Raw genomic sequence first — 19,560 nt, forward strand, 5'->3', positions numbered from 1 at the left:
CGCGGCGTCACGCGTAAAATGTTGGACCCAAACTGGATTAATTTAGGTGATTTAAAGTTATAGTCACAATTACTCGATTTAGTCACATTTTCCCATCTCTGATAACAATTTTGTTTTATAACAGGAAATGTTTTGTAGGTAAATGGTTAATTGACAGGAGCTGCACGTGATTGATTTCTGGGGGTATTGAATCAGATCGTCTGTCCCACTCTCTGCTCTCTCACTCCCTATTCACGGGTCTTTGTTTCTGATCCTCTAAATCCCACCCACTTGAAATGAAGGGGTGGAAAAAAATCCCCTACTCGCTCGCTTATACACTAACGTGCCCCCTGTTAATAGCATCCTAGTCCATTATTTGCGCTCTCGTGCTCGGGACAAGGTGATGGAGACTGAGAGTTGTTTGTCTTTCTCCTCGCCTCCAAACAGGATCACGCCGGAGAATTCACCCGGTTTGGAGCATAATTCCGGCTCTTTCTTTCAGTGTGACGACCTTCAAAAGTCTCCTCATCTTCCTCTAGCGCATCGACATGAGTTTTTTATGGGACGCTACGCAGACGGCGGCTCCGCGAACTTTACGCACGGCGTCAGCACAACTCCTCGCGCATCGCCTGGAAAGCATACCAAGTTTTTGGAGAATATGAATCAGGACCAAAAACCTTCGATCACCGAGAAGAACTCGTCATTTTATGAGACGAATTCCGAAGGTAAGTGACAGTCGTTTTGGAAGTTTGTAATATACCACACGCTATAATAGTAATAATTCTCAAAAGTTTTTAAAAAAAAAACTTTTCAAAAACTCCTGAAAGGCCCCATCTCAAAACAACCAAGAGGACCATGTTATGTAGAATATGTGACAAACCATTATTGTTTTTTTAACTGACTCATAACAAAAGTTTATGGCAATTGGATTTTTTAATTATGATTTAATTTTCAGTTTAATTTTTCATTTAGTCTTTTCGGTCAATCAGTGAGCCTATTTCGTTCGATCTGGAAACTTAAGCAGCATTTTTGAAATGGTAGGCCAAATGTCATTAGCTACTAATGTAGTTATTATTATTTATTTATTTAGGAAATTAGCTAGTTCTAAATATAGACTTATAATAATCGAACATTACTAATAAAAATAGGCTATACAGATCTCAATAACCAAACAGTAAATACGTAACATTAATAAGGCTATTAGGAAAAGCATCTTAAAAACAAGCATAAGACAATACACTTATAAAAATAAAGTTTCTTCAAAACTTTATGTTCAACAAACAAGCTTTAAAAACCCATTTGGCCGTGTGGGGGTTTTACGGCTTTTTTTTTTTTTTTGTTTTTTTGTTTTTTGAGAAATTAAAAAAGTTGATGTTTGGATCTTCCGGTCAGTGTATTCGTTGATATTTTAATAACTACAACAACTACAAAATAATTAGTTATTTATTCTTATTCTTATTATTATTTAGGCTATTCTGCACTTGTTTAATTGAGGTACCTTTTTTAGATTGTAGAGATAATTTACCTAGTATTTCCTAATTGATATTTTATTATTTTGTAGGGAAAAAAATGATTGACCCTAATTAAGATTTTTATTTGTTTTTTTTATTTTATGAACAGCTAAATGATTTCTTCAAGTTGTATTATGTAGGCTATTTTAGATTAAGTTCAGGCCTGTACAGGCCAATATTCATGGCGCGTTTCGTCCTCAGACTTTTCCATATTATGATAAAAAAGAAAGCATGTGTAAAGTTCTAGATTATTGATGGTTATTTTAACAGGTTTGAATATAACCCTCGAAGCGATTTAACGTTTTCTCTCCCCTTACCGGAACGATTTATTTCAACCACAAGTCCCAATTATAGCAGGCCTAAAATATTGCGATGCAAGGCCTAATGCTCAGAAACAATTCAGATTACAGCATTTAAAACTGGAGTTGTCAGCGCAGCTTGCCTGCTTTTAAATACCTTATTGTCACTTAGACGAACATTGATTTCCCTTGGAATAACAGGAACTAAGATGCTTGAGGATTCTAAATTCATTTAATAAACGATTGTTGATACCGTTTTCCATATGTCAACAAGCAAGCTTTCATTTCTGAAATAACTTATTTTGTTTTATGATCAGGAGATTTGTTCAGCCAGGCTATCTTTATCCTTTTAATTGGGAATTTTATACCTTATTGGGGGTGTGTCAAACAAATATAGCTTGGATTTGATTGGTCAGAAGGAACTAGTTCTAAAGGCAACACTGTTATAATGAGAAGTCAATACAACATTTCAAAAACTGTCTTTTGGCTTACAGTAGGAACAGAACAAAATCCAGGGCTGTTTCAAATATGAATGTTTATGAACTTTATGATTGATGCATCATTGCACTTACTTTATTATCTACATGCCTATTTACATAAAGACTATTTTGTCAGGCTATTGAAGGTCAGAGACATCTTGTGATATATTTATCACAAATATGAATGAAAATGGATAAACTTTTAGATAAATTAAAGAACCCACTGTAAAAATATATGTTCATGATTTGCAATCACAACATGTTTTCTTTTGTCTAATCAACTTAAATAAATAATGTGGTTCAGATAGCATAATATTTTGAGTTTCTGATGATTAAATCAATCTCCTTCATTGTATTAACTCTATGATTAAAATTAAAATTTTAAGGCAACCAGGTTACTTATTTTTTTAAGTTAAACCAACAATATTTTTTTTACAGTGGACAGGTCTATTCTTAAAACAGAGTTTAGCAATTTTTAGTTCCTTAACTATTTTAAGAGATCATACAATGCACTCTTTTAGCTCTCGTAAATGACTTCCTCTGTTTTGGTTAAAATTAAATTATGAAGAACCATAATTCATGTCTGCTACTTAATCACTGCGCAAAGAAACACATTGAGCTGTAAAGCAAACTGCCTGAGGATATTTTATGACCCAAGGTCAGATGTTTTGAATATCTAGATATATAATTCAGATGGAGTAGTTCTTGTGAGGACACCGAACAGCATTATTATCAAACAATATTATAATGCTTTGTTGAAAAAGGGTCACAATACAATGAGGAGCCTGCGAGTTCCAGACCAATAATAACCAATGTCATTTTCCCCCTTTATTGTTCTGAAGGCCTCATAGAAGCATTTATTTCTGACGAGTTACAGGCCTAAGTGCTAATTCCCCACCTGTGCCGCGTCATCATTAGTTAACTTAGTCAAGGCCTTAAACTTAACTAGGAATTTTACATGTGCCCATTAAATAGGCCAACTTTTGATTCAGTTCAACTTTATTTGCCATGTATAAAGATATTTCATTCTCTTCTAATATATAGATATAATAATTGTTTTTTTTATGTAGGCCTATGCATGTATTTTATTTATTAACCTACATTTTATAAAGCCATAACTTTATAATTTTTTTAATCTATGATCATAGTTATATTATCTCTCCAAATGCCTATTAGAAATTGCACAAATATATCTGAAAACATGAATCCAGCTACATCACAGAGGCATGTTTTATTTCCTTTTCAATAAAAATTGGGAATACAACTATTGCATTACAGTTTTTCTCAACGTCTCACTAAAGTAGTCATGAAATAAAACAGCCTCCTTACGCTATAAAGCTCTATGGTTTATTCCTTTTAAAACAGCACTTCCCATCCTTTATATTCTCTAGAGAAAAGCAAACACGTCCTGTTTGAATGATGTTTATTATTACAGTGATTTTAACGGATCTTTTTTTTGTTGTTGTTGCTGTCTATAAAATTTGGACTTATACAACCTTTTTATATGTCACATCATAAATGTGGATTTTGTAATGACATGCTTTTTTATTGTATTTTATTGTATCAAGCATCTGAGCTTGCAAAAATCGCAACGTTCACTCTAAACTCGAGCCATTCAATCTCAAGTTTCAAGATAATCAAAACAGTAAGCTCAACTGACAGTGTGTTTTATTATCCCTTTTAAAATTGGTGGAATACTCAAAAACAGACAGAATAATTGAAGGAGAACATTTTGGTCTTTACGAGGTTGGTTAAATCGTCTACTATTTATTATAAAAAGCAGAGACATTTTTGATTTTATGTGCCGGTTGCACACCATTATTTCAATCCCGTCAGGAAGTGCATAACACAGCACTGTTGATGTACAACAGTTAACAGTATCAGATACAGTGATTGCTATTAATATATCACATATCAATGTGTTTTTAGCTAAAGTTATATTTAGGGAAAATATAAAAAATGTAAAATAGTTTGGCATTTAATTAAAACTCACATATTTGACGTGCTTTTTTTGGTTGGTCTGAGGTCGCTTAGCCATGCCAGACAGCTAGCTATATATCACATGAGGAAATAGTCAGGCTATACATAACAATTTAAAATAAATAGCCATCAACAGAAGTTGAGGAGATAAAAAAAGCACTGTACTTACTCAGATACTGATGTTTAATTAGCCTGCACAGTATATTTACATATTTTTGTGGTCACTGATCTGCATAGAGATAAAACTTTCCCGTTTGTAACCCAGCAGGAGAGAAGACCCTACCCAAGCCCCTTGGCTATCCCGCACTAAATTCAGAGTGCTGTGGAAAACTAAAAGAGCCGTCCCACGAACTGACTGGAGACTCCATAGCTGACTCCATCGACCTTTCAGGCAAGAACAAGAAGCGGCGAAACCGGACGACTTTCAGCACCTTTCAACTGGAGGAGCTGGAGAAGGTCTTTCAGAAGACGCATTACCCAGATGTGTATGCTAGGGAACAGCTGGCACTGAGAACGGAGCTCACAGAGGCCAGAGTGCAGGTGTGTTTGACTCCACCTCCTGGGACAGGCTGTTTTATGCATGTAAGAGGAATGCAAGATTAAATAAAACTGGTAATATTAAAACATGATACACTATCTGTCATTCAAACATTTAGGGGCTGAAATTTTTAAATGTTTTAGTCTCTTATGCTCACCAAGGCTGCATTTAGTTCATCAAAAATACATTCAAAACAGTATGTTTTGAAATAGTCTTAAAATTTAAAACAACAATCAATATTTTAAACTTATTCGTGTGATGTCAAAGGTGAATTTTCAGTCTTCAGTGTCACATGATCCTTCAGAAATCATTCTAAAATGCCAATATTGAAACATTTCACTGTAAAAAATATTGTTGGTTTAACTTAAAAAAGTAAGCAACCTGGTTGCCTTAAAATTTTAAGTTGATTGAACTGGAAAAAGTGAGTTAAAACAATGAAGGAGAATAATTTAATCATCAAAAACTCAAAATAATAAGTTATCTCAACTAACTAAATTATTTAAGTTGATTTGACAAAAGAAAAAATGTTGTGATAACAAATCTTGAAAATATATTTTTTACAGTGTTATTAGCAACATTCAAAACGGTTGTTCGTCTTAATAGTGAGGGTTCTTTGATTAAAAGAGAGTTTTATAAGATTTATTTGAAATAGGTCTTTACTGTCAGTTTTGATTAATGTAGCCTTTCTGAAAAAAGTATTAATTTCTTCAAAGTAACCTTTTCAACTGTAGTGTAATTGATTAATATATCTGGTTAGTCTGTTGAAAATGAATTGATACAATGAGACAGAGGTGTTTAATTCAGACTGGGGCTATACTTCAGAGTAAAACTTCAGCTAAATGTGTTCTTTACCCAGGTGTGGTTCCAAAACAGACGGGCCAAATGGAGAAAGAGAGAGCGCTATGGAAAGATGCAAGAGGTGCGAAACCATTTTGCTGCTACATATGATATCTCCCTTCTCCCTCGCTCCGACACATACCAGGTACACACACGCGCAAGTACACAAACACAGAAGACACACAGAGCCTGAGAACAAGTATTTCAACACACTGGGGAGTTGCTTTGGTTTGGCTGGGGATATAGTGACTGAACATTGTAACAAATTATATTTGTTGTTAAAAACACTGATTGAATTTAGTTTTAGAGGCAATTTACACAACACCGTCTTTTTTAACTGATTTTTTTTTGTTGTTGTTGCAAGGGATACAATTCACATATGACATTTGTCACGTTTCAACACAGAAACTATTCACAAAAGAAGCGGGAGGTATAAATAAATAATAACAAATAAAGACGTAAAACCACACTGTTCCTATTATTAACTATTTGCATTACCTAAAAATGTACAACTCCGTTTTCAACTAATACACTTTTTTTTCAACGCATTCTCACCCCAAGGCGTCACCTTTGACCATGCTTCAATATTTGACGTTTTAGGCGCCCTTTAGCGTCACTTACATGACGCGATCCTACGGCGTCATCTAACTGACGCTAAAGGAAAGCGTCAGTTAGAGGACGCGGTTAGGTTTAGGTGTGGGGTGGGGGTAGGGTACACACGATCCTAGGGCGTCATCTAACTGACGCTAAAGGGCGCCTAAAGCGTCAGATATTGAAGCATGTCCAAATGCTTCCCAAGGCGTCAGTTAGGTGACGCCTTGGGAGTGAGAATGGGCTGTTTTTTTTAGTTCATTTACGCGACAACAGCTTGAGGGCCTGAGCCCTCAATAATTCGCTAATGTCTTTTTTGTGTTTTTCTATTTCATGTCCACATAGATGCAAAATACCCTATGGCCAAGCAGTGCGGGAACGGGTGGTGTAGGCGGAGCGGCCAGTGGTTGTGTTCTGGGCACCGAAAACATGGCATCATCCTGCATGACCCCTTATCCCCATCCTCATGGCAACCTACCCGGGCTTATGGGTATGTCTGCATCTGCAGGCCACCATCATCATCATCATCATCACCCAACCCACCATCCTAGTATTAATGGGATATACTCACTCCATGGCTTCCCAGGAAGCCTAGGGGCCCATTCCTTTGAGCCCGGACCAGAGTCTGAATACAAGGCCTCAGGCCTGGTGGCCCTGCGCATGAAAACCAAAGACCCCGGGAGCCTGTTATCCTGGCCGACATGACCGTGCAGCTGCAATTGCGATTGCGATGATATCACTGAGCCAACAAACATTTAGCATGCCTGCACATACCGGCATGTTAGTGTTACTCAGAAACACACAACTGAAGGACAATATTTTTAAACGCTCAATGTACACATTTCTTTTTTGCAGGCTTCCGTATGTTTTCACGGCAAAGATCCACATTGTGCCCGGATCTCTTTCTCTGTGGAAGCTTCTCATCTCAAACTCAGTGAGCCATAATGGGCTTTGCACACAACTTGCCTTACTATAAAATTATTTCTGGGAGACTAAAATTGTAAAAATTGTCTAATATTAATTACCAAAGAGGATGTGCAACATGTTTATTTAAGTATGTTAATGTTAATCTCATAGTCTCAGTGTATGCAGTGTTTTAGCCCCATTATAGTCCCAGTCAATAAATCATTTTACAATTCCCAACTTTGTGCATTCAAATATGTCACCCATAAAAACACCAATGTGTGCTTTTTCGACAGGAATTAAGCATCTCTGCATATAGATTGCATTTTGCATTTTTATTTAGGAACGTATAGATATTGGTATCATATTGTTTTTTTTATTGAATGATTTGGTCTATATTTAATATCTACTTGTGCCTGCTCATTTTTCCAAGTTTTACATTAGATTACCTTAGCCATCATTTAATGCTTAATCAAAAAAAAAAATGTTATCTTTAGCAAACATCAGAATTTCATATTGAGCTTTATGCAGCTACCCAAATTCACTTGCTGCTTTAAACATTTTTAGCGTTTTATTTTGAATTTATTTAGATAAAATTGTACAGATTTAAACCATAATTTTGTAATCAACCAAAATGTTTATATTCATGCATCCTTAATTCTAATTTTAAAATATATTTGCAATGTATGGTTTTACTGTACATATAGCAAATTAAATAGCCCCCGACAACTTTTGGAACCAGATAAGCATTTTTTGAACCAGACAAGTGTGCCAATTTTTAAGGCTTGTAGGGCCTATAGATAAACGTTTGCATGTAAGGTATTTGAGAGAAGCCATGGCCATCTAATGTGTGTTTTGCTGTGGCCGGCTGTCAAATGTCACTCGATACATCAGCAGCATATGACACCACTGCTTATACAAAACCAACTAAGTAACCACAAGCCCTTCACTGGACTGATGATGGATTCCAAGGTTTTTCTCTGTCGTACATATCAATCGAGGTCTGGGGTCTGACAGCAGAGCAGAACCACAAAGCCTAATGAATTATGAGTCAACTTACATGTTATGCTACTGTTTAATTCAAAAGTCTTGGACAAAAATTTTGCAGTGGACAGACTCCAGGTTCCTGAAGTTGGCTCTGTGGTTGAATGTATTGGATAAAGAATGATAATAACGAAAATGTAATAATATTTTCGTATGGTTCAAAATGCACATTGGCCTCGATATCTAATCAGACTCAAATTCAAATTCTGCCATGGTGAAAACATAGACACAATTTTTCTGACATTGACTTTTAACTAAAACTATATGTCCCTCAAGAGTATACAGTTGATCATGTTTGATGTGTTTTTGGAATCCTGATCCAGTGGGAAACAGATGAAGTTAAAGTGTTCTGTTGATACAAGTGCCAAACAGCCTTGAGGAGGGCAGTTCTGTGACCCAGCAATGGGACTGGTGTGGTTATTCAGCTCCATCTGGGTTTAATGACTGAATGCCAATCCTGCCAGCCATTCTTTCAGGGTGATTCACTTCATATAGATGACACATAAAACGAAAATTTTTTAGATGAAAAAAGCTGCAGTGTCAGGATTTTCAAAGCTTTTCTAAGACTCAAAATGGGAACAGATCGACAGTCGCTTTGGGGCAAGCATTTCCTGCTGCTTCTTTCCTTTGTGCATTGAGGATGACAGAAACGCTGGATCACATTAAGTGCCAGTTTAGCGGACTGTGCCGTGTTTTGGAGAAAGCTGACATGTGGTTCCAATAGAGGATAGACAGAAACTCTCTCCACACCCACAGCTTCGAATTCCAGCCTGATCTTTCAAAAATGGGGAGCCAGCTACACATGCAAACTGATTAAATCCCAGATTAAAGGATGTGATAAAGAAATACAGTTCAGGAATAGGCCTACAAGAGAAGCATTACTAAATGAAACTGGCAGGATGAAAAATGTCCACAAATACAGTGTGTGTGTGTGCTAATTATTGTAGGCTCCTGGACAGACATAGAATATAAACGCATACAGAATCTAAATATATAACATTAACCGTAAAATAGCCAAAACTAAGTTGACCTGTCTTACTGACGGCCTGCAACACTTTGAATGACTCAGCAGTTAACTGGCAGCTAACTTGCCTAGGCTAATCCACTATAGGCAACTTAAATAAATATACAGCCTAGATATAGGCTTATAAACAAAAGTTTAAATTATATGATGTGTTACTTGTGTTTTGCGTATTTAATCCTTATTTATGATACACAAATTATTTGTATCCAATAGGAAGCATTTATTTCCTTTTTTTAATCGCATAGGCTGCTTACTCACTTTTGACCACACAAGAAACATTTAAAGTTGTTTTTTATTTTATTTTTTGCATCTAACTCCAGATTAGAGCATCTTGCCTTAATTATAGGCTAAATACATTCATTTTCATAGCTATTTAACTGTTACAAATATTTCTCCCGTTCTGAAAATCTTTATTATTAAAAAAATTATTCATTTTATTATGGTGAACCCCTACTGAACCGACATGTTAAAAAACCCTTCCGGTCACCTCAGTGGAAAAGGCAAGCATCGCCATCTGTTGGACATAAAGTGAACTCATTTTTTCAAATGTTTTATTTATTCGACCACTCGCAAATTATAAATACAATATTTGTAATTTAAATTAAATGCAAGACAAAACTCACAGTTTAGAATCATCTCAACATAAAACCTTTTTAAAATAAAAATAATTTTCCTACCAGGTTTATTGATTCAACGTGTTTATTAAAAGATTCTGTGCAGAAGCACATATAATAGTATATTTTAGGTGCATGACCTCAAGAGCTCATTGAAGATTCGTTAAATGTCACCTCTCTTGTTTATAAAGTGGCTATGGTAAATATTTGCCATTTGAAGCTAAAATGGTGTACATCAGACTGGGAGCTGTGCGGGCGGTCTAGATTGACAGACAAAACAACCAGTGGCGTGGAAGTTTCTCAGAGATTCAAACCAATCAAAGTCGACGGGCGGGGCATGTTCTAGTCTCGACAAGATGGCGCATGCGGTTGTTTTGCCGCAGGGACACTGAACAAATTATACAATTCCTCGTGTAAATTCGTTGCCATCGCGTTAGCGTAACTGTTAAAAAGTGTTTTGTTGGACGCGGAAAGCCAGAGGATATCTAACATGAAAGGGAAGGAGCGATCGCCTGTGAAAAAGCGCTCAAGGGCCTTGGATGATATACGAGACAGGGGAGGAAGCCACCCAACCAGTAAGAAAATGGGGGTTATCTCGATTTCTGGCGGTGGGAGCAACAACGGCAATAGTTCTTCTAAAGGCGAAGGGGGCTCTGCACGAAGGGGGCTGTTGGGAGATAAAAGAGATGGAAGGGATTTTGACGGACATGTCTCAAGTCGGACTGGAAATAATCACGGTTACACCAGCCCCGTTGCGAGCTCGAGCGGCAAGAACCACGCGTCGAGCTTGTCTTTAGAGGCGGCCGCGCGCACAAACTCGCGCGGAGAGTCGCGCGCCCCGCTTCCCACCAACGAAAGTGAGTACAAAACTTTAAAAATCAGCGAGCTCGGCTCCCAACTGAGTGACGAGGAAATCGAGGACGGCCTTTTCCACGAATTCAAAAAATTTGGTGATGTGAGCGTTAAAATCAGCCGAGTCAATGACGAGAGAATCGCATTCGTCAACTTTAGGAGACCGGATGATGCCAGGGCGGCAAAGCACGCGCGAGGCCGGCTGGTGCTGTACGACCGTCCTTTGAAAATCGAGGCGGTCTACTTGAATAGGCGGAGAAGTCGGTCTCCGGTAGATAAGGACCATTTCTCTGTCGTTGCTGGCCATAGACATTTGCATACCCAGAGGCCGCTCTCTCCAACCGGTCTGGGTTACAGAGACTACCGGTTACAGCAGTTGGCGCTTGGTCGGCTTCCTCCCCCACCACCCCCGCCTTTACCGAGAGAGCTTGAAAGAGAAAGAGAATTTGCCTTTTATGAAGCGAGGGCGCGGCCTGCGTACATCGCTGAGCGAGCTGCTCCTTTCCGCGAGGAGGACTTTATCTCTCCAGAGGACGACCAGAGAGCCAACCGCACACTATTTCTGGGTAATTTGGATATTACTGTGACTGAAAATGATTTGAGGAGGGCTTTTGAACGATTTGGGACCATCACTGAGGTGGACATTAAAAGGCCCACTCGGGGCCAGAGCAGCACCTATGGCTTTCTTAAATTTGAGAACTTGGACATGGCCCACAGAGCAAAAATGAGCATGTCCGGGAAAGTCGTGGGCCGAAACCCCATAAAAATCGGCTATGGCAAAGCCACCCCCACCACACGCCTATGGGTGGGTGGTCTTGGACCTTGGGTGCCTCTCACTGCATTAGCCAGGGAATTTGACCGCTTTGGCACTATTAGGACTATAGACTACAGAAAAGGGGACACCTGGGCTTATATTCAGTATGAAAGCTTGGATGCTGCTCAGGCAGCCTGCACACACATGCGTGGATTTCCTCTCGGCGGTCCTGACAGGAGGCTGAGGGTGGACTTCGCTGACACAGAGCACCGCTACCAGCAGCAGTTCTTGCAGCCCCTCCCTTTGCAGCACTATGAAATTGTGGCTGAGTCTTTCGTCCATCGCGCCACCCCTGAGGCCATCAGGGTCCGAGAACGGACTCCCCCACCACTGCACTTCAGAGAACGAGAACTGTACGCCGGGGCTGAATGGGCTGCCCCTGCAATTCGTGAACGTGTACGAACACCTGCATTTGAGCCCCTTGAACACTTGGAGCGTGAGCGGCGGCGAGAGGCGTGGTCACTGGAGCGGGAGCTGCCGGCCAGGGACGCTGCACGCAAACGACGACTCATGGAGGACGGGAGACATCTGGAGTGTTCGCCTGACAGCAGCAGCGAGTGGGCAGCCCGACGCCGCAGACCGCCGTCCCTCGAAGGCAGCCCGGGTGGCAGCAGCCGAGACGGTCGATTCAGCGACTCCGAGCGTCCAGCGAGAGCAGATCGGGTGTCCCCTGCACGAGAGAGCCGCAGCAGCCTGGACCGAGCCCCTGGTGAGAAGCGCATAAAAGGCAGCAGCGTCTCCGAGACCAGTGTCGGCGCAAGTCCAGGGGAAAGAAAGCGCAAAGCAGGCGATTCAGCCAAAGGCGTCTCCAAGAGGGACAGATCCGAGGGCAGCTCCAAAAGCAGCCAGGCTTCGAAGCAGGACGCAGGGGGCAAGCTGAGCATGGCCTGGAATGGCATGCTGCTCCTAAAGAACAGTAACTTCCCAGCCAGCATGCATCTCCTGGACGGGGACCTGAGCGTCGCCACCAGTCTTCTTATGGATGGCAGCATGGGCGGCAAAGTCGCTCAGCTGCGCATCACGCAACGCCTTCGCCTCGACCAGCCCAAGATCGACGAAGTGTCTCGCCGCATCAAAGTCGCAGGCCCGGGCGGGTATGCGGTTCTTCTGGCAGTTCCGGGCAGCACCGAGGAGACTTCGTCTTCGGACCCAGCAGCATCGACACAGAGGCCCCTGCGCAACTTGGTTTCCTACCTGAAGCAAAAGCAGGCCGCTGGGGTCATCAGTTTACCCGTCGGGGGCAGTAGAGATAAGGACAACACTGGTGTCCTGCACGCATTTCCACCATGTGATTTCTCTCAGCAGTTCTTAGATTCTTCTGCGAAAGCTCTTGCCAAAACGGAAGAGGACTTCCTGGTCATGATCATTGTGCGAGGAGCATCCTAACAATCCTAATACACACTAAAGTATTGTTAAATGCAAGCTTCTCTTGATGTCTTTTAATTGCATGCTCACTAAAGCAGAAGTGGTACTAGAGTAAAGGGCAAATGTTATTACCTGCTCTGCCAAACATGTACAAAAATGAGAGAAAAAGGCCCATTCGTATAGCAAAGTTTAGCTCTATATAGCAATATATTTGTTTTCCATTGCAATTTATTCAGATGTCTAGTTTGTGATAAGTTGTACCCTGCGTTAAAGAATGAGTGATATTGGGCATATTAGAATAGAAATTTAATTTGCTATGGGTCATTAAACACTGTTTAGTTATAGTACTTCCCATCATCACCATGTATTTCAGTCAGATTCCAGACAGTTATCCCTGTACGAAATCAATGTTCATTTCATTCATGTTCATGGTTTTCAATTGATCTGATTTAACGGGAATCTGGTTTGTGTTTTGATGCTTTGAACAATCATTCAGTAATGGGGAGTGTAATATAGGTATATATAGTCCTGTAGGCAACTAAAACAGGCCGAATACTTTGCTCAGTGAACTGCATGTTAATGCTTGTGTTCTACTGTAAGCTGTTGCAGAGGTTTAATATACAAAGGTGTAGCCTAATAGTGTCATCAGTGTTATGTTGATTGAAAAAGGCAGCATTTTAACACCCCATAAAAAATAATCTGTAAAAACATTTTGATTGTAAAAGTCCTCCTTTGACCAAAGCATTACATCAAGCAACTAATTTTGTGAAGAAAAGGGTATTCTGACATATGGTCTCCATCTTTTTGGGTTACATTTGAATTAAGCATGATTTTGGTTTCAAAGTGAGGTGTCTCAGTTTAAATTATGATAATTAATTTGTTTGCATAGTGTGGTTTTAATTTTATTTTCCCCATAGGACTGTCATAATTTTCCAGCCAGATATATCCTCTTTACATTGACATTTTTAATACTGGTATTCTTATAAAGGTCTCTTTATAAAGATGCATTTGCTATAAAAACAGACTTTTCAAATAATCAATGTTAAGTGCATGTGGCATATAATATGCTATTTTTTCATTGTCACCCGTAGTTTGCTAAATATGCCATGTAGATAGCACTGAGAACTTGAGGAGCAAGTGTACCCAGAAATTAAAATTCTGTCATTTACTCACCCTTATATTTTTCCAAACCTGTACGAGTTTGTTTCTTCTGTTGAGCACAAAAGAATATATTTTGAAGAATGTTGTAGCCATTGACTTCCATAGTATTTATTTTCCTTCTATGAAAGTCAATGTCAAATGTTTGATAACCAACATTCTTCAAAATATCTTCTTTACTGTCCAGCAGAAGAAACAAAACTCGTACAGGTTTGAGACAACTTGAGGGTGAGTGAGTGATGACAGAATTTCAATTTTTTGATGTACTATCCCTTTAAGGTGTATGACTAATTTAAAGAAATCAAGCCCACATATTTGTACACAAACAGAGACTTAATGCCATACAAATTTGAATCTTGTGCAACATTAAGACAGTCCTAAATTGTATTTTATTGACATAATTTTAGTTGACAATATAGATGTACATTTAAGTATGTTCATAGTTAAACAGCCATTTTTGTTTGAAATATTACATGCTGTTGTGGTTCTTGGGTGTCATTGTTTGAACGGTTTTAAAATGACAGTCTATACTTTACTCTGAAGTCCTGAAGAAGTAGACATTTGTGTTCTAAGTCTCTTTAGCTAACTGCAGTGTACTGGTCTGATGCATAACTAACATCTCTTCATGTGTGACTTTAATATTCTTCACACTAAATTGTGTTTTAAAAGTTGATTGATTGGTAATTTCACAATATAACAGCTCTTTGTGTACATGGTTAAATGGACATACTGTACGTTCCACACAGGACAGGACCGCAAATGGACCGTTCCGCAAGTGGACCTCACATGGCTGGAAGCCGAAATAATTGTTTGAAATGATTCAGGAGCCCTTTGGATACACAGGGGCAAGAGCTTTCCATTTAGTGTTAGTGTACTCTCACTGAGAGCATCTTCCTGCTTGTGTAATTGTTTTTTTTTTTTTTGTGCTTACGGTTCCCGTATTTAAACGGAAATAATGACACTTGATTTGTGCTGTGTTTACCTAATTTCTTGATTTGGGAGAAAGAGGAAGCGTCACTCACTCCTTGCACAGCTCTTGACGTGGCTGTTTGTACACACACAAAAAGTGCACTGGCCCCTCATTTGATTATATCACGCTATCAATAAATTGTTTCATTTGAGGGAGAAATGTTTATTCCTTGGAAATCAATTGAAGAACGCCTGCGCTGCTTTTTTTCGGTTGTGTTTCGGGAGGAATTGTTGCTCAAATGCTTGTTTCTGCTCAGGAAAGAGAAATCCTCCTCCTTTGTGTTCGGCCCGGGATCAGTCGTGGCAGTGAGAGCGAAGGGCGAGAGAGCTCTTTTGAGGCTCGATGTTGTTGTTGATCTGTGTTTTCCACCCTTGTGTCCTGGAGTTGCCCTACATGCTAAGTAACCTGAGGGTGCTGCTGCCCTCCCCCCCCAACCCTCAAACAGATCAGGGAGAAAGGGGCCGTTCTGCTGAGCGTTGAGAATGAGTGGAGAGATGATGTTTGCGCAGACCTTCATCTAAACTGAAATATCTGTTTCAGCACCTTTTGATTCTCTCAGGCATGCCGGCTGCTCCCCGTGTGTGTCCCTCAGCTGGAAGTATCCAGGCTTGCTGTAACCTGGCCGGCCACACTGTGCATTGCCAGCGCGACTGCCTGAACCTTACCTGAGATCAGTGATTTCCAATTCAGAGGAGCAGGCATTTGTTTATCCCATCCTTTGATTTCGTCAATATGATTTTGTTTCGCTCCATTGCAAATCAGTGAAGGAAGAGGATTTAGAAAAGCCCCAAAAAAAGCGTTTTTAGCCTTCGAAATTGTGTGCGCTTTGATAGTTTTGTTTCCCTTAAACGTTTATTTTCCTGAAAGAGATTGTAAAATGCATCCAGATGATCGGTACGTGGTTAATTGACCCTCCGTTGTGAAGAACCCCTGAAAGAAAACAAGCTGCCCTTGTGAACTCCACCCAAAGTTAACATGGAGTTTGCTTGCGTTGCGAGGAGCCTCATCAGGAGGGAGAGAATGAACACCACCTCCTTCCCTTCGCTTAGTAAGACATGCGGTCAGCTCAGCTGCATCACTTCACCAGCAGCTCATTCAGGCCTCCGGGGTGAGGATCCAGACCAGTCCTCTGGTGTGGGTGGTGAGTAGGGAGCGTCGGCTTCATACCAGGTCTTTAGGCTCAGAGTCTACCTGGTACAGGTAAGTGTCAGTTAAACAAATGCATTAGGAGATTGCCATTGACTGTGACTGTGACATCCTGGCCTGTATTATCCAAAACATGTCTTTCAAAGAAAAATGCAGAAATATCAGTATCACTTTACAATAAGGTTGCATTAGTTAACATGAACTAATGATCAATGTTTTACATGATTTATTCAAATTAGTTCATTTCAACATTTACTACATTTTTTTATTTAACTAACATTAATAAAGATTATATGTTATAACAAATGTATTGCTCCCTGTTGGTTCATATTAATACATTAACAAATGTGACTGTTGTAAAGTGTTACTGATATTTGTTATGCTATATTTTTGGTAGGAGGTCAAAGACTTGTGAATTTACACAAATAAACTCGCAATAAGGATGATGGTTGAAGCAGTAGTTCACCTGAAAATGTACTCATGTTCTTCCAAACCTGTATGATTTTTTTTTTTTTTTTTAGAACAAACAAGATATTTTTAAAATTTCTTCTTTCTTTTCAACGTATCATTTTTTGGACGCTTGAACAACATTCTTCAAAATATCTTTTGTTTCCAATCGAAGAATAAAAGTCATCCAGGTTTGGAATGACATGAGGGTGAGTAAATGATGACAGAATTTGCATTTTTGGGTGAACTATCCCTTTTAAGTTAAGAATAAAATGCATTGTATTTTTAAATGTAAATAAATTATTAACTTATTTAATAGTTGATTGTCTCCCTAGAATGACCAAATTAACACTAATAATTTTAAATAAATTTAGTAAATAAATTAAAAAAGTAATAAACCTTTACAATAAGTATCAATGTGTTCTTACATTTTTATTTGGATTCTAAAAAATTGGAGACAGCTTTTATAAGATCTAAAACAACCACATTTACAATTTACATATAAAACTTAAAGGGATAGATTTTACTCACTGCCAGGTTGTTCCAAACCTGTACGAGTTTCTTTATGTTGAACACAAAATAAGATCTTTTAAAGAATTTTGGTGTCCAGACAGTTCATGGACCCCATGGACTTTCATAGTTTTGTTTGTTTGTTTGTTTGTTTGTTTGTTTTTTTCCCCTACTACGGCAGCTAATGGCTACAGTCAACTGTCTGGTTACCAATATTTTTCAAAATATCTTATGCGTTCAACGGAAGAAAGACAGGCTTGGAACAGCATGAGGGTTGGTAAGTCATTTTTCATTTTCGGGTAATCTATCTCTTTTAACACAGTGCCACACTTCATTTTAGCTTTGGTATTTTCATAGAGCTTTTCATTCCAGTTAAAGCTTCACTAGATTTACTATTAGCCTTTTAAGCCATTTAATCAGCCTTATAATCCTAACAATTAATTGCCTCATAAGTTCTATTGATAATTTTCATTGTAACTTTCACCTGTCTGTTAAAAGTACTGTAATTAATGACAGAATTAGCATTTTTGGGTGAACTATCCCTTTAAGTTAAGAATAAAATGCATTGTATTTTTAAATATACATAAATTAATAACTTGTATATTATTCATACATGCAAAAATAATAGTTAATAATAATTGATGGGTACTTAGAGCACTAGGTACTTAATAATTTGCTACAATGATGTCAATATCAGGCTCCTCCTGATTGTAAAATATTTTCCTAATGATAGCAGGAAATGACAAGGATAGTGATTACATTAGTTATGCAGTAAACTTCATTGATTATGAACAGACTTGAAAATAAGTTGGGAGATTGTGTTGAATATCTCAGTTTAAATAATGATGGGTGTCAAAAAAATTATTAATTGCATTATTTATTTCACATATGACTGTCATAATTTCTACCTCCACAATGATTAATACTGGTATTCTTATAAAGATCACTTTATAAGCATAAAGACAAACCGACATTTTCTGTACAAACATAGATTTCTGCCCATGAATATGAATGAAATTAACAAACTGAAATATTATGTTATGTCTATATATATACTAAGTTGTAAAATAGTCAATCTTCCAATTTTGCAGTACATTTACAGAAATATTGGTCTTTTATTTTAAATTTGAAGACTTATTACGACTTGTTTCCACAAAGGTGACCTCCGGAGGGCGCTGCCTTGAAATGAGCCTGCTTTTATTATGAGTATAGAAAAGGGGTTAGGATTTGGGCACTGACTAATTTTAAATCCATTTGCATTAACAAATACACCTCATATAATGAATCCCTTTAACTTTTTTTTACTTGTCCAGTTTCAGTTAGGCATTGAGAGAACGCCATGGCAGTGATGAAAACGATGAGTTCCCTCAGTCCATGGCACTCACGCTGTGGTCTCTTGTGTCTTCACCACAGTTCTGACTGACTGGCCTGTCTTCTGATGCTATGGAATGGGCCTGGTCTCTTGGTAACCATAGGTCTCCACGGTAACACTTAAGCCCCTCCTCTGGCCTCATTTGCATAATCTCTTTGTGTTGTCCTGGCACTTTTCCAAGCAGTGAAAAGACCATATTAAGTCAGACAGTCCAAAACATTAGCTCATTGTTCCTGGTTGTAGCTTAGTTCTCTCCATAAGCTACCACATGATGACTATAAAACTATTTCAGGCCTCACAAGAGGCTTTCTACCCTCTGATCTTTATAAAAATGACCTTACTACTCTGAGTGATTATTGGAAACTCAAGTTAAATGTGCAAACTGAAAACAGCCAGAATTAGCTTTTTAGAATTATACTTGTACTAATTATTATAGAGTGATCATTGAAATTTTTCATAAATCTGTTGTACAACACAGTATAATGTTGATGCCATATCTGCGTCCTTTGTTGTTATAACTTAACTTTAACACGAGTATGCCTCTAGCAAGTAATATATGCTGAAATATATTTGTTTTACCGGTGTGCTGATCTGAATGAGTTCCAGGTAGACAGATCATTTATTTGCCGAGAGAAATTGTTAGATGGTTTGTTATTGATTATAAGCCTTTGATTAAGTTGTCATGTTTTCTTTTATGCATGTAATTAATGACATTTTGCTACACCTCTTTATGTGCTTTTTTTGGTGTCTACAGAACATCAGTGTTGCATTGTGGGTATCCATCCATCACGGAATATTCTCATCACGGCTCACATTTCTGTAAGTACAAGTTAAACAAAAAATGTAATCTAAGCATTTTTTCTCTCCATATTTTAGAATTGAGTAGGTTCATAACACTAATTAATGCTAATGATCTTTTTTGTAATACTAATTTTTTTTAATATATATATATTAGAGTAATGATGCATTCAAAATGTAAATACTGCCTAACATTGTATGTACTACAATGTGTTCTCAATAAAGATATTTTTACATCACTTTGTTTTGATTTTGATTTTACATATGAAAAGGCAATCTTTTTGTCTTTCAAAAAGCTAATTAAAATAATGTACTTCAGGTAGTTGGAT

At 38.4% G+C, this 19,560-nt stretch overlaps 2 protein-coding genes across 4 annotated transcripts; both read left to right on the forward strand.

The window, feature by feature from the left end:
- The first annotated feature begins 221 nt into the window (after positions 1-221).
- Positions 222-7,374, forward strand: alx3 (ALX homeobox 3). 3 transcript variants are annotated; one of them, XM_039657786.2, is made up of 4 exons: positions 222-704; positions 4,514-4,788; positions 5,643-5,705; positions 6,560-7,374. In XM_039657786.2, exons 1-4 carry the CDS (start codon positions 383-385, stop codon positions 6,917-6,919), a joined length of 1,020 nt encoding a protein of 339 aa, XP_039513720.2. In that variant the 5' UTR covers positions 222-382; the 3' UTR covers positions 6,920-7,374. The 3 variants fall into 3 exon arrangements, with proteins under 3 accessions (XP_039513720.2, XP_039513719.2, XP_039513718.2); XM_039657785.2 differs by having other exon boundaries at positions 4,517-4,788; positions 5,643-5,768; XM_039657784.2 differs by having other exon boundaries at positions 224-704; positions 5,643-5,768; positions 6,560-7,373.
- A 2,749-nt stretch (positions 7,375-10,123) lies between these two features.
- On the forward strand, positions 10,124-19,470 carry rbm15 (RNA binding motif protein 15). Its single transcript, XM_089119619.1, has 2 exons — positions 10,124-18,545; positions 19,188-19,470. The coding sequence occupies exon 1, from the start codon at positions 10,290-10,292 to the stop codon at positions 12,849-12,851; it is 2,562 nt and encodes an 853-aa protein (XP_088975745.1). The 5' UTR covers positions 10,124-10,289; the 3' UTR covers positions 12,852-18,545; positions 19,188-19,470.
- Positions 19,471-19,560: the final 90 nt, after the last annotated feature.

This window comes from Pimephales promelas, chromosome 14 (assembly GCF_988280905.1).
Source record: "Pimephales promelas chromosome 14, fPimPro1.hap1.1, whole genome shotgun sequence".
NCBI classification, from domain to species: domain Eukaryota; kingdom Metazoa; phylum Chordata; class Actinopteri; order Cypriniformes; family Leuciscidae; genus Pimephales; species Pimephales promelas.

Coding starts and splice junctions, on each gene's coding strand:
- alx3 (XM_039657784.2), top strand. CDS start 383: ATGGAGACTGAGAGTTGTTTGTCTTTCTCCTCGCCTCCAAACAGGATC. Junction 705..4,513: donor TTATGAGACGAATTCCGAAG/GTAAGTGACAGT, acceptor TTTGTAACCCAG/CAGGAGAGAAGACCCTACCC. Junction 4,789..5,642: donor TCACAGAGGCCAGAGTGCAG/GTGTGTTTGACT, acceptor TTCTTTACCCAG/GTGTGGTTCCAAAACAGACG.
- rbm15 (XM_089119619.1), top strand. CDS start 10,290: ATGAAAGGGAAGGAGCGATCGCCTGTGAAAAAGCGCTCAAGGGCCTTG.